This window comes from Symphalangus syndactylus, chromosome 2 (assembly GCF_028878055.3).
Source record: "Symphalangus syndactylus isolate Jambi chromosome 2, NHGRI_mSymSyn1-v2.1_pri, whole genome shotgun sequence".
Classification (NCBI taxonomy): Eukaryota; Metazoa; Chordata; class Mammalia; order Primates; family Hylobatidae; genus Symphalangus; species Symphalangus syndactylus.
Window position 1 is genome coordinate 115,312,682 of NC_072424.2, and position 11,738 is coordinate 115,324,419.

The 11,738-nt window shown below is 46.8% G+C and overlaps 1 protein-coding gene across 4 annotated transcripts; it reads right to left on the reverse strand.

The window, feature by feature from the left end:
* Nucleotides 1-1,553: 1,553 nt before the first annotated feature.
* OLIG3 (oligodendrocyte transcription factor 3) lies at nucleotides 1,554-7,531 on the reverse strand. Of its 4 annotated transcripts, none has more exons than XM_063622544.1 (2): nucleotides 7,511-7,531; nucleotides 1,554-3,500 (listed from the first exon to the last, which is right to left on the reverse strand). In XM_063622544.1, exon 2 carries the CDS (start codon nucleotides 3,482-3,484, stop codon nucleotides 2,714-2,716), a length of 771 nt encoding a protein of 256 aa, XP_063478614.1. In that variant the 5' UTR covers nucleotides 3,485-3,500; nucleotides 7,511-7,531; the 3' UTR covers nucleotides 1,554-2,713. The 4 variants fall into 4 exon arrangements, with proteins under 4 accessions (XP_063478614.1, XP_063478609.1, XP_063478591.1 ...); XM_063622539.1 differs by having other exon boundaries at nucleotides 1,554-3,503; nucleotides 7,511-7,528; XM_063622521.1 differs by lacking the exon at nucleotides 7,511-7,531 and adding an exon at nucleotides 3,636-3,755.
* Nucleotides 7,532-11,738: the final 4,207 nt, after the last annotated feature.

The window sequence follows — 11,738 nt, forward strand, 5'->3', positions numbered from 1 at the left end:
ATTCCTTTCCATAACCCAATTTAAGCCTCAGCTTTAGAGAAGGCATGAGGCCCACCACTAGGCCAACTGTAAGGCCCTGAGTCTTTCCCCAGAACCAGGCCTTTGGAAACAGGACTCAAAAGAAACAAGCGGCTAAGGAGAAAGTCGTTTTCCTGATTGATGAATCTTCTCCCTCCCCTCCGCTTTCTAAATAATAAACTCTGGGGAAAGGTTGGAGGGCTGCCTTGTGTTGGTTTCAAATAAATCTTCAATAGGCTCTTTCCTCACCCAGATAAATGAATCACCCCTGGGAAACAGACGATTATTCCCCCATTTGTCTGCCTAAAACCAGTGGAAACAAGCACCCTCCACTGTAGACCCCATCTTAGGTCTTTCGCCTGGCTGAGAGTGGGGTAGCAATGGGAGGGTAAAAAGGATGGAGGGGGATGATTTGCATAGAAGAGAAACCCACAGAAATGCTCTCCCTGACAGAGGCAGTACTGGGTAGGCATCAGGGACCCAGGAAAGACAGGGCAAATGCAAATCCTTCCTAGACGTGCTCTCCTCGCTGGATTCTAGAAAGAGACCACGAGCCTCCCCCCATTGGAGAGGAGCTTTGGCCTCAACCACCATCTAGGCGATGTTACAACTTATTCAGAAGCAAATCCTGGGGTGTTGCATTCAATCAGAGTTCTGTTTTCCTCAGAGGGAAATGGAGGCTTGCGTTGTTGGGGCTATCCTCACTGCAGCTCGATTTATTGTCCCCTTTAAACAAATAGACAAAACTCTCTTGCTGGATTACTCCTGCTTATACAAACCATTTAGAAGTGTTATGGCGGGAGGTGAAAAGAGAAAAGTAGTTTATTAAAATGACTCCCGTTTTAGCTGACTTTTATGTAGAAGATGCCCAATGTATATGGCTAATCAGACCAGCAATCTTCTAAGGGAAGAAAGAAGGGAGGATTCTCGCTATAAATCTGCAAGATTCTGAGACTTGGGTGGTGGTTTGACTCACCCGGAGCTCACCTTACAAAGCAGAGAAGCCTCCCCTTTCTCTGTTGGCCATGCTTCCGAGGGGGCAGGCAAGCAGGGTGAGTATTTGATTATTTTCTAAGACCACTGTTTGTTGACTTTTAAAATGTATACTAGATTTTAACATGGGGGAAAAGCACAAGTTCAATTTAAAGTGAAAAGAAGTTAACGTACTGCTTCATCCTTGTTTGTTGCCAACAGTCATCGTAGTGACACTCCACCTCTCATTTCCTGCGACTTTAAGTTTCTAGATTACTTTTTAAAATTCAATTCTTGAGTTTATGAGGGTCTGATTACTGCAGAGAAATAAGGAGCTCAAATAGCGTAAGACTATGAATGTGGGCAATGCCCACTTGAAGGACATTTAGTTCCAAAAATCAGCACCAATTTACCCATCCTGTTTACTTGTACGTAATCACGGAAAACCTTCACATCTGCCCACCCATCCAAATCCCTCACCCACACCCAGATACACCTTACCTGGTCCACGTGTTTCCCATCCCACTACCCCCGTCTGCTAAGATTTTAGGCAAAGGCAAAGCCACGATTTAAAGGTTCTTTTTTATTTGAAATCTCATCCAGAAACACTGGTTATTAATAAATATATCATAGTTATCAAGAATATATAAAAAATAAAGACAGGTATCGTCTTTGAGGCCCTAACAAAATATTTCAAGCAAATGTTCAGGAAAATAAAAACGGCACCCCTCCCAAAACCAGGGTAAGTTTTCAAAGCTGATAATAGAGAGAGCCAACCCCGCATGCAGAATAACTGAGCAAGGGGGGGTGGGGCAAGCTACTAGAGGGAGCCCAAGCTTTTACAATGGCGGCCCCAGAACAGCAGAGGAAGGTTCCGAATAAAGTTTGAAGGGGGTGGGGGTGGGAGAAGAAGCGCGTGTGCATGAGTGTGGGTCTTTGCACTCTGCCCCTTTTTTCATTTCATACAACCACAGACAGATATATGGAGTACTTGGGAAAATTCACTAATAAATCCTTGTTACAAGGAAAACGGCACCACGGCCTGCACAACATATTTAGACAAGATTCATTTAGAAGCGTGCATGCATTCTTTTGACCTACACTGCGTCGAAAGGAAAACCCACATAGGAGGTGTCATGCCCTGGACCTGGGTTGCGATTCAAAACTTGGGTCTTGATCTCTCTCGCACGTGCTCTCTCTCTCTCTCTTTCTCTCTCCATTGTCTCTAGAAAAACTATGGCGAGGACAGAGACAATCATAATCGCATCCATCTCAAGAAAATATTTACGTTTGTTTTGCACAAAAGGGATGGCCGTCTTTTTCCAAAGCGAAAACACAGAGTCAGAGAAAGCCAACTCAAAGTCTCTTCGCAAGTTTTTAACTGCACCGATCCCATCTTTATACAACAAATGCAGTTTTGACAAGAGCATATGGCAGTGAGAAATACTGTCGCGGCATGGGGAAAAGAAGCATGCATGCAAAACAGACGACTTCTGGTTCGAGTCCCCCTTTGCTACCACCTAGAATTTGCAGTTTGATTTTGGTCCTTTCCTTCCGGGGGTCAAGTGGAGTCTGAGATCTCTCAGACAGCGTGGGAGGCTGCGGGCCCCGGAGCCCGCCCTCCCGTGGGCCGAGCGCGCAGCCTCCCTCTTCCCTCCCGGCCCGGCACCGCGGCCCCTCCCGCCGCTCTCCCTCCTCCTTGGCAGCCGGGCCCGCCCGCTGCTCACTTGAGCAAGTCCTTGGACTCGGCCGACAGCCGGGCCATGTTGGCTGTGGAGAGAGCGGACAGGTGCGGCGGCGGCGGCATCTGGCAGATGGTGCAGGGGCAGGGCAGGCCAGCCCAGTGCTGGAAGCCGCTGCCCAGCTGCAGCGAGGGCGGCGTGGAGGGCGCCTTGAGCAGCGAGTGGGGAGGCCGGATGGTGCCGATGGCGGGAAGTGAGGCGGCGGATAGCGGTGACGAGGCATTGCCGGATGAGAGCGCGCCGCCCAAGATGGGGTGCACCGGGTGCACGGCGTTGGCCGCGTGCGCGGGGTGGCCGGCAGAGTGGCCCACAGTCCCGCAGTGAAAGGCCGAGTGGTGGCCCCCATAGATCTCGCCAACCAGCCTCTTCATCTCCTCCAGGGAGCTGGTGAGCATGAGGATGTAGTTTCTGGCGAGGAGCAGTGTGGCGATCTTGGAGAGCTTTCGCACCGAGGGCCCGTGCGCGTAGGGCATGACTTCGCGCAGCCCGTCCATGGCTAGGTTCAGGTCGTGCATCCGCTTGCGTTCGCGTCCGTTGATCTTCAGCCGCAACTGCTGTAGGTCCTGCTCCGACAGCTGCTTCTTGATTTTGTACTTGCTGCTCTCTCCCGCGGCCTTGGCGCCAGCCCGCGAGAGGCTTTCCCCGGGCATCTTCTGCATCATATCTCCCTGTGTGGACGAGACCGAGTTGAGACGGCTCTCCTGGTGGTGGTGGTGGCGGTGGTGGTGGTCCCTCAGGTACATCTCATCCATGTCCGGAGATGAAGCTCTGCTGGAGACAGAGCTCGAATCAGAATTCATTTTATTACAGGGGATGCGGCCCTACCGTGGGGAGGCTTTAGGCGGGAAATTAAAGAAAATCTTGAATTTAAAAAAAAAAAATCTGCACTGCCCAGGAACCCACTTCTCCGCGGAAAGATGTGAGAGGAAAAGCGGAGATGCTGCTTTTCCCCGCCTCTCTCCCTCCCACGCCCCTCTCTCTGGTTAAGCTGCTTCCTGGACAGCTAGTTGGTGTGTGCTTGAACTAACCTCACGCTGAAAAAGAGGGGCTTTTATAGAGCTGCGGCGGAGAAAAGAGACAAAAGGAGCCCTCCTATCTATCCTGGGCTGGTTAGGATGACGTGCCATCATTCAGGGCGGTGCGCTTTGCTGTCCCATTTAGCAAGGATTCCTATTCATATTCATTGTGGGGCCGCCCTGGGACATCTCTGCTCCGAACCGCTAGGAGCCCCCAGACACAAAACCCTCTCTGATTGACACACTCACCGCTCCAGCTCACGCCTTCATGATTTTTTTTTTAAACTTTCTTCCACCCCACCCCCCTTCCCAATTTCTCTAACCAAATCACACATCAGGAACGGAGGGAAGGGAAGAGAAGGTGGCCAGGCGGTTGGTGGGGGTTCCTCTGAGTTTGGAGAGAGGAATTGAAACTTTCGCTCTCCTTTTTTTCCTGGCTGCTCCCAAGTTTAGAGAAATACGGGCAAAACTAGGTCCCAGTGGAAAGGTTTGAGGGACAGAGGTGCGGTCGGAGGGCAGTTGCTGTCAGCGGGGGCTGGGGATGGTGGGAAGACTGCATGCCGACGTTCTCTGTCTCAAGATTTTTTTTCATCAGATTTCTTTTCCTAAACACTTCCATTCTGTCAGTTTTGTTTATTGGGCCCTTTTGGTGTGGTTTCAACGGGATATCCATGTTTGGTGATGGCTTTGCCCCTGATAGTATTGTGGCAGAGAGGTCTCTTATTTTCTTTGTCCTCTCTTTCGTTTTAAAATATGGATTTCTAAAAGAATTTCAGTTTTGCACAGTTCTTTAACTTCCTAAACCAAAAACTGAGAAAAAAAAAATGTTAATGTCACAAGAAAAGCAACTTGGGAGGATGGGAAGGAAAAGCAGCCAAGGAGGCAGAGAGAGAGATTGTTAGGACTTGTAAAGGTTCCTGAGAGCTCCAGAGAGATTGTTCCCGCTCCAGGCTTCCTGGACCTCGGCGCTGGCGCAAAACGGTGGGACAGTCCGCGCCCGAAGCTCCGCTGGGCCTCCTCTGGCCGCTGTGCTGACGTGCCCCGAGCTCCGGGAATTCAGCGGCACCCCGGCCTGAGAGGGTGGGTCCACCAAGCTGGGGCCGCCGTACGGCGTCGGACAGGGAAATCAGAAGCTCATAATAAACTATCTGATGTCGGGGTGGTGGGTGGTGGGTGTCGGGCCGGGCGGGGGGGGGGGGCGCGTGGGCAAAGAAGCACGGAGGAAGGGAAACAACGAAAGGACCTAGAGAGCCCCTTGTGCGTGCCTGGGCACTGCGGTTCAGCGCAGAGTCGTTTCTGGGAATAAAGAGGAGGTCGGAGTTTGGAGCCTTCGGTGCGAGTGCGGAGGTGGGCGTAGATCTTTCTTCCCCCTTGCTGTGCTTTTGTCGATCAAGACTTTAGCTCAGCAGCATGAGGGGCGGGAAGGCAGAAATCCTGGGAAGGGAGAGAGCCTCAGGAGTGGTCTCTAGAAGAATCCGGACACCACCCCTCTCCGGGCTTGATGGAACGGGAGACAAACCATAGCTAGTGACTGAGAGTCTTGGTGGAAGTGTGAAATCGAATCAATCCCGGAACCTCGGGCACTTGGGGCCTCTTGCACCGCTGAGTCACTTCGAAGAACAGGATGCCCCCTTTCCCTTGACTCAAACCGAGCGGTCAGTGGGAGAGGGATGCGTGGCCAGGTCCGGAGTTTGCACGCTCTGAGGCTGTGCCCCATTGACAGTCACGCTGTGAAGGCAGCTCTGGCAATACCAGCAGGATGTGCAGACGCAACATTGGCATGGATGCTTTTGCTACACCGAATTTTGCTTTTCTGTAATGGGGGAAAAATGGCCAGCCCTTCGTCAAGGCCAGGAAGTTAGTGCTCTTGAAGACTGGACAAGGGCCTCTTCTCCTACCACCTCCACCTCGGTGGAAGGAAAGTTTCTTAATTCAAGAGATTAGATTGGATGTGGAAAGACTAATGTCCAAAAGCATTCCTAATACCAAGCATAAAGAATGTTTCTTAATTCACCAGACTCGCCAGTAAGATAGTGACATACACTAAGTCTTCCTGGTTATTTTTTAAAAAAGGATGGGAGGGGGGAAGTGCTCCAGAACTTTTGCAGTCCCAGGTGATGGGAGGAAGCTAGTGGCTAGTCCTAACGACAACCCTCTGCGACTCCCCTGCTGATCAAATGGGGTGAGGAGAGAGAGGCGGACGGGGGAGGGCATTGGGAGCGAGCACTGGACTGGACGAAGAGCAGCTTCCCCGCCCTGCGGACGGTGCACAGGTCAGGCCCCCGCCGTCCTCCTGAGCCACCTCCCTGACCCTAGGTCCTCGGCGGCGTCTGTCTTTCCCACACCCAAATTGAAAACGCTGCACCTCAGTTTTGGTTTGGGGAAGTAGCAGAAAGTCTGGTCAGAGTAGAAGGGTTGCAAATGAAGGAGTGGAAAAATCATGTTGCTACAAGATATTTTACCCTTTAAAAAACATCTTGATTTTCTCAGTGGAAAATGTAAAATAAAGTTTTTAAATCTCCCCCAAATTAGCAAAGAAGGTGGCAAGGCGGGGGGCGGGAAAGGAGGGTAGAGCAGCCCTCGAAATACAAGCTTGCGGGGCTGGAAGACCGGGTCCAGGGTTCCGGGAGTCCAAACCAGATAGAAGCCACTCTCCTTCAGCACAGCCTTTCAGCCGAGAGGGGGCTGACGCCGGCCGCAGCCGGTTCCGAGGGGGCTGCGATGGGTCCGGAAGGGGCGACTGGGCCTTTGCCCGAACAGACCAGCACCCTCCCTTCCTTCTTCCCGAGGGGTTTTCAGCTCCAGTAGCAGAGGTGCTTGAAATGGGAGATCTGCGGGGACCAGGCCGGGACTCCCTCTTTCCAAGGCTGGGACGCGGCGCGCCCTCCGCTCCTCGGTCGCCCTCTGCTTTCTCGAAGGTCCGTAATGCGTGAGTGTGGGTGGTCCAAGGTTCAGGGCCTCCTTCCAGTAAGTACCTTTAGAGGCTAGTTCCCCCACTTCCCATCCGTTGCGGGGGTTGACAACTAGACGAGGGGAGTGAGTAAAGGTGCCACAACTTTGCTTACCATAAAATGGGTTACTACTCGCCGGGGCCCAAAATGCTGAGGTGCCCCGCGCGCCTTGCTTCGTGGAGTCTCTTTTCGACCCCCGCCACCGCAGCTCAGTTCCTCGGATTGAGCCCTGAACCCGAGAAGGAGCAGGCCCGGAGCTCAGGAGGGCAGGCACACGGATTTCTTTCTGAGAGCTGACTACCATCGCCCACCCCAGACTTGTGCGGAAGGAGAGAGTAAAGGAGTCGCCGCCTGGCCAAGGCTGCAGTAGCCTAAAGGGGCTCAGCCAGAGATGCACCATGACCTTGGCCCTGGCCGGGACCCCTTTCGGAGGGCTCAGACCGGCGAGGAGCCGGAGCGAGCGACCCTGCTGCGGTGGCGCGGGCTGCGCTCTCTCGGGCCACACCCCGCGCCCTCGCGGCTGGGGAGGGCTGCGCTGCGGGGGCGGGGGTCGTTCTCCGGCAACAGGTGCGTCCCAAGGCAGGCAGGCTACTTCCCTCCCAGCCTGTCTTGGCTCTGAGAAGAGCCTGGAGTTTCTCAGCCTTCCTACAACATATGAAAACAGCGGGTCGGCGCGTGGACCGGGTCAGAAGAGCCATCCTGCTGTACCCGCGCGCCCGGGGCGCTCCGCTGGGATCGCGCACTGGGGAAGCTGTTCGGCTGTGCGCAACACCCCCCTGTGCCTCCCAGATCACCAGGGATCCTCTCTTACCTGACACCCAGTGCGCGCCGCTCGGTGCCCGACGCCCACTGCTCCGCAGCCTTAGCCACCGAGTTCCTCTCCAGCAGCTGCCGGCTCTGCCTGAGGCCGCGGCGATTTTGGCTCAGGAGCGAACCCCCACCCCCACCCCCGCAAGAGTCCAGTAGCAAATGTCGCTGGCTGACCTGCCGAAGAGCTACTGTGAGAGGCAGGTCAATCAGCAACGTCCAGGGGCTCCTCTCGCTCATCAAGCCGCAAACTTGACCAGCAGAAACTTTGGCCGAGACCGAAAGGCGGGAGGCTGCCCTGTGGGCTTCACCCTTCAACCCAACCACCCTCCAAGACAAAACAGAACAAAAAAAGGAAACCTAAACATTTCTAACTATGTTTCCTCATGTGCAAACAAGGAATAGCCTAAAAATTAGTTGACCACGCGGAGACACTTCTCAAAAAGTGCGTTCTTTAGCAGAGTAAAACAATAACTTCACAACAATAGCAGTGGGGGTCCGGTCACCGGGGCTGTTAGGTTGATCAAAGAAGCCAGTACCAAAAAGGAAAATAAATAAATAAATAATAAGGCCAAAAAAATTTAAATATCAACATAAATCGCAGTCAAACAGGAATAATCTCTTCCTGCAGCAGCGCATCCCGAGTGATAGTGTTTGGCTTAGGGTACGGAACCCTGAGCCCCTAGATTGGGAGATGCCAAAATCAAAATTCCAGCAATTAAATAGGTGATACAAGGGCCAGAGAAGATGGATCTGGACAGATTGACTAAAGCGATTCCATTTTCTGGGTTTCCCTATATTTTAAATAACATCTTGAAAACTTACTGATCTTTCCAGTCTTCCTCATCTTTTCAAAATCCAGTTTTCATACGGGGAAAATAGCAGAAGTGGAAGGGCAGCAGAATTTTATGATCTGGTAGTAACTGCTTTTCACAATATTGGATGTGAGACTGGAAGATGCCAGGCAGTCCCAGAATAGCACCAAATGATGAGGTGCTAATTATGTGAATATATAGACAAGTTAATACACTGGCAGAACTAGAAGTTTGATTTTAATGATGCATAAGCAGCAAGGCTGGCTAGAACTTACAAATTCATTATAATTATTTAAAGACTCACAAAAGTCAAAGGAGATATGAAGTTCTGGGCCTCATTTGTAGGATTTAGCTCAATTAGTGAGCATCCTTCAGTACTCTTTTTTTTTTCCTTTCTAGTAACATCTGCTCAATTGCCAAAACCTCAACTGAGTTTTCCTCCTGTAGAAAGCCAATAAATGGAAAATATTTTTTTCTCAAGATTGAAATGTTTGGGTTGATTTAAATATCACTGGTGATCAATTACATAAACTGATGAGTTATATTAAAATTTGCATACTTATACGCACACTCTTGGCATGTGCCCTGACATTCTGGATTTGTGGCTCCGTTAATACCAATACTTTAAGAACCACTAAGCGGATGATTTTTTAACAGTATTTTATTGTTATTAACTTAATTCTTTTATGAATTGATAGTTACAGCCACTATATACAATTTGATATCTCACAGAATACTAATTCTACTTTTTGCTTTTGGAGGTTATTTGATCATCTCCTGGCTATATTCTATTAGATAGTTAAACACATATTGCTGTATTCTTTGCTGAAGTGCTTAAGGAATTTAGTTTTATTTTAGAGTTATCTTACGTAGCATATGTATACCTCATTTTGACTTCAGTAATATTCAGATTTATACACACACAAAGTACATAAGTAAATAGATACCACGAAGAGATTAGAATATAGGTCTAGAATCTAACTATAAAGGAACAGCAGATTAAAGGAATGTTTACACTTATGACAACAATTTATTACACTGCCTTTTTATTATAGGTACCTATACATGTAAGTTCTGAAATTTATATGTATATTAGCATAGAGTCAAATACATTAAAAATATTTCTTTGAAGTCTTTGGGTTCTAAAAAAGTACATAAATTATTTTCAGATGCTGTGTAATGAAGACAATGGAAAACATATTAAATGTCTGTTTATAAGTAACGTTGGATTTGAAATCTTCTCACATTGGCTTGACTCCTAACAAATATAGATTTACAAATGTTATTTTGAGAAAATTGTAAATAAGATTCTGCTACTGAATCTTGAAAAATAAAAATAGCAATTTTTTAAAATCAGACTTTCAATGGTTGATTCATTTTATACACCATCTGCATCTGTGGTATGGACCAGGTGGATTTTGCTTCATCATTTCTGAAAACAAATGAAAATGTAATAAATTGTACTTTCTCATGAGTGCATTGTATTTTTCTATCTATAGATATGGTTTTTGTTTGCATAACACCAACAGCCTGAATGTAAACGATATAAAACCCAATTATCACTGTTTACAATATTGGCTAAATTTTCATTTTTATTTTTACATCATATTATAATATATACTAAAATTAAAACAATTGCCCAAGTAATTTAAGTCTTAGGTCCTGTTTTTCTTTTATTTTGCAGGGCAGAGGGGAGGAGGAAGGTAGGGAAAGAGGAAGCAGGCTGGAAACAAATTATCACTTAGCATTTTTAGATATTTATCATTTTATATTTTACTTGCAGATCAGGCTGAGTCTCTTGTTTAACCATTGAAATATATTCTCAACAGTACTATCAAGGGCTGTTAGTAAAAACTTCTTATAAATTTGAGCTATGTCAATTTTCTGAACAAAATAATAATGGAAATTAATATTTTTACATAACATGATATCATTTAAGGTATTCATGAAAGAAAGCTCATAATTTTCCAGGTCTTTTTTTTCTAGTGATTGTGATCATTCTACCCTATAATGCTTGATAATAAAGAAATAGCAGAATACTGGAGCATTTGTCCACGGAAGTGAATATTTCAATTAGATAACCTTAAAAGAACTTTGTTTTTTTCTTCATTTTATTATGGCAAGTGTAATGCATTTGAGTAGACTTTTAGAAAAATAAAACTTTATAATGAGGGTGAAAAGAAAGAAGGGGGAATAGAAAACACTATGCACGTATGCTTAGTTCATAATATATAAATTTAATCCTACCCTTAAGTGCATTTTATGGAGTTGTTTGTGCAAAAGCACTTGCAAAATACATGTTAACTTTATAGATGCATGGAAATTGCAACGTTGATTCTAATATTTTAATAAAGAATCCATTTGTGGCTGTTTTCCAAAGGCAAACGTATAGCAAGTTTATCAATCATGTTTAAATACCCTATGGACTCTGTGGCACTGTCATTCACCATTCATACACCCTCCCATATGTTGAACCGGTCAAATTGCCTGAGATAAAGCTGTGAGAAAAATGAAAACACTGAATAATCCTTCAAGGATGGTACTCCTGAGTATAAGGACTGCTCAGAAACTGTGCTGCAGAGGCAAAGTGAAAAACTGAGAATACTATCAGACTGAAACACTGCTAGAAATAGAATCAGAATAAAAGGATTAAAATAGAAGAAATAGAATAGAAATAGAATTTTTAAAGTGAATACTGTGGATAGCCTAATGTTGTTGAACAGTGTTCTCAAATAAGTTCTCAATTTCCTCTGTTGCTAAAAAGAAAAAAGAAAGCTTCAACTCTATATTGAGGGACAATTCAAGTGGCCCCATAGTTGTTCATCATGCAACAATGCATCTACTTAAATAAGAATGCAATACTAGAAATCTGTTTTCAGGAAAAGACAACTCTCATTTGATTGACATAGATTTCTAAGCCTATTATTAATTATTTCCAGAGAAAGATTTGTTTTCTCTGGGGAAAGCTTTTATATGTGATTTATTTGCATGAGAGGAAATCAGATGCTGTTATGTGTATAATTTCAAGTATACTCGCTACAATTGTTCTATCTCTTCATCTGCATCGAAGTTTTACCTCTCATGAAAGTAAAGCAGGGGATAATAGCTCTTTCACTCCCATTAGACATATTAATTGAAGTAATTGCATTAAATGAGAAATAATACCTTTGGGGAAGGTAATGCCAAGAACAGACACCCAATAGAAAAGTGTTGCCAAAGGTATGTGTGGAAGGAAAGATATAGGCCAAAAGCATATAACCAACTCAACTCAAAAGTTTAAGTAGCTGTAGAAACTAAAAACTAGTAAGCATAGGCATATGCAGCTTGGAGTTGTAAACCTTTTAAAGATAGGTTTATAGTAACAAGGGCACAGTTCCTCTCTCGTTGTGGTGCCTCACATGTCCCTGTTTGGGAAAG

Excerpts from the sequence above, each read along its gene's own strand:
- OLIG3 (XM_063622544.1), bottom strand. The coding sequence starts at position 3,484 with ATGGATGAGATGTACCTGAGGGACCACCACCACCGCCACCACCACCAC.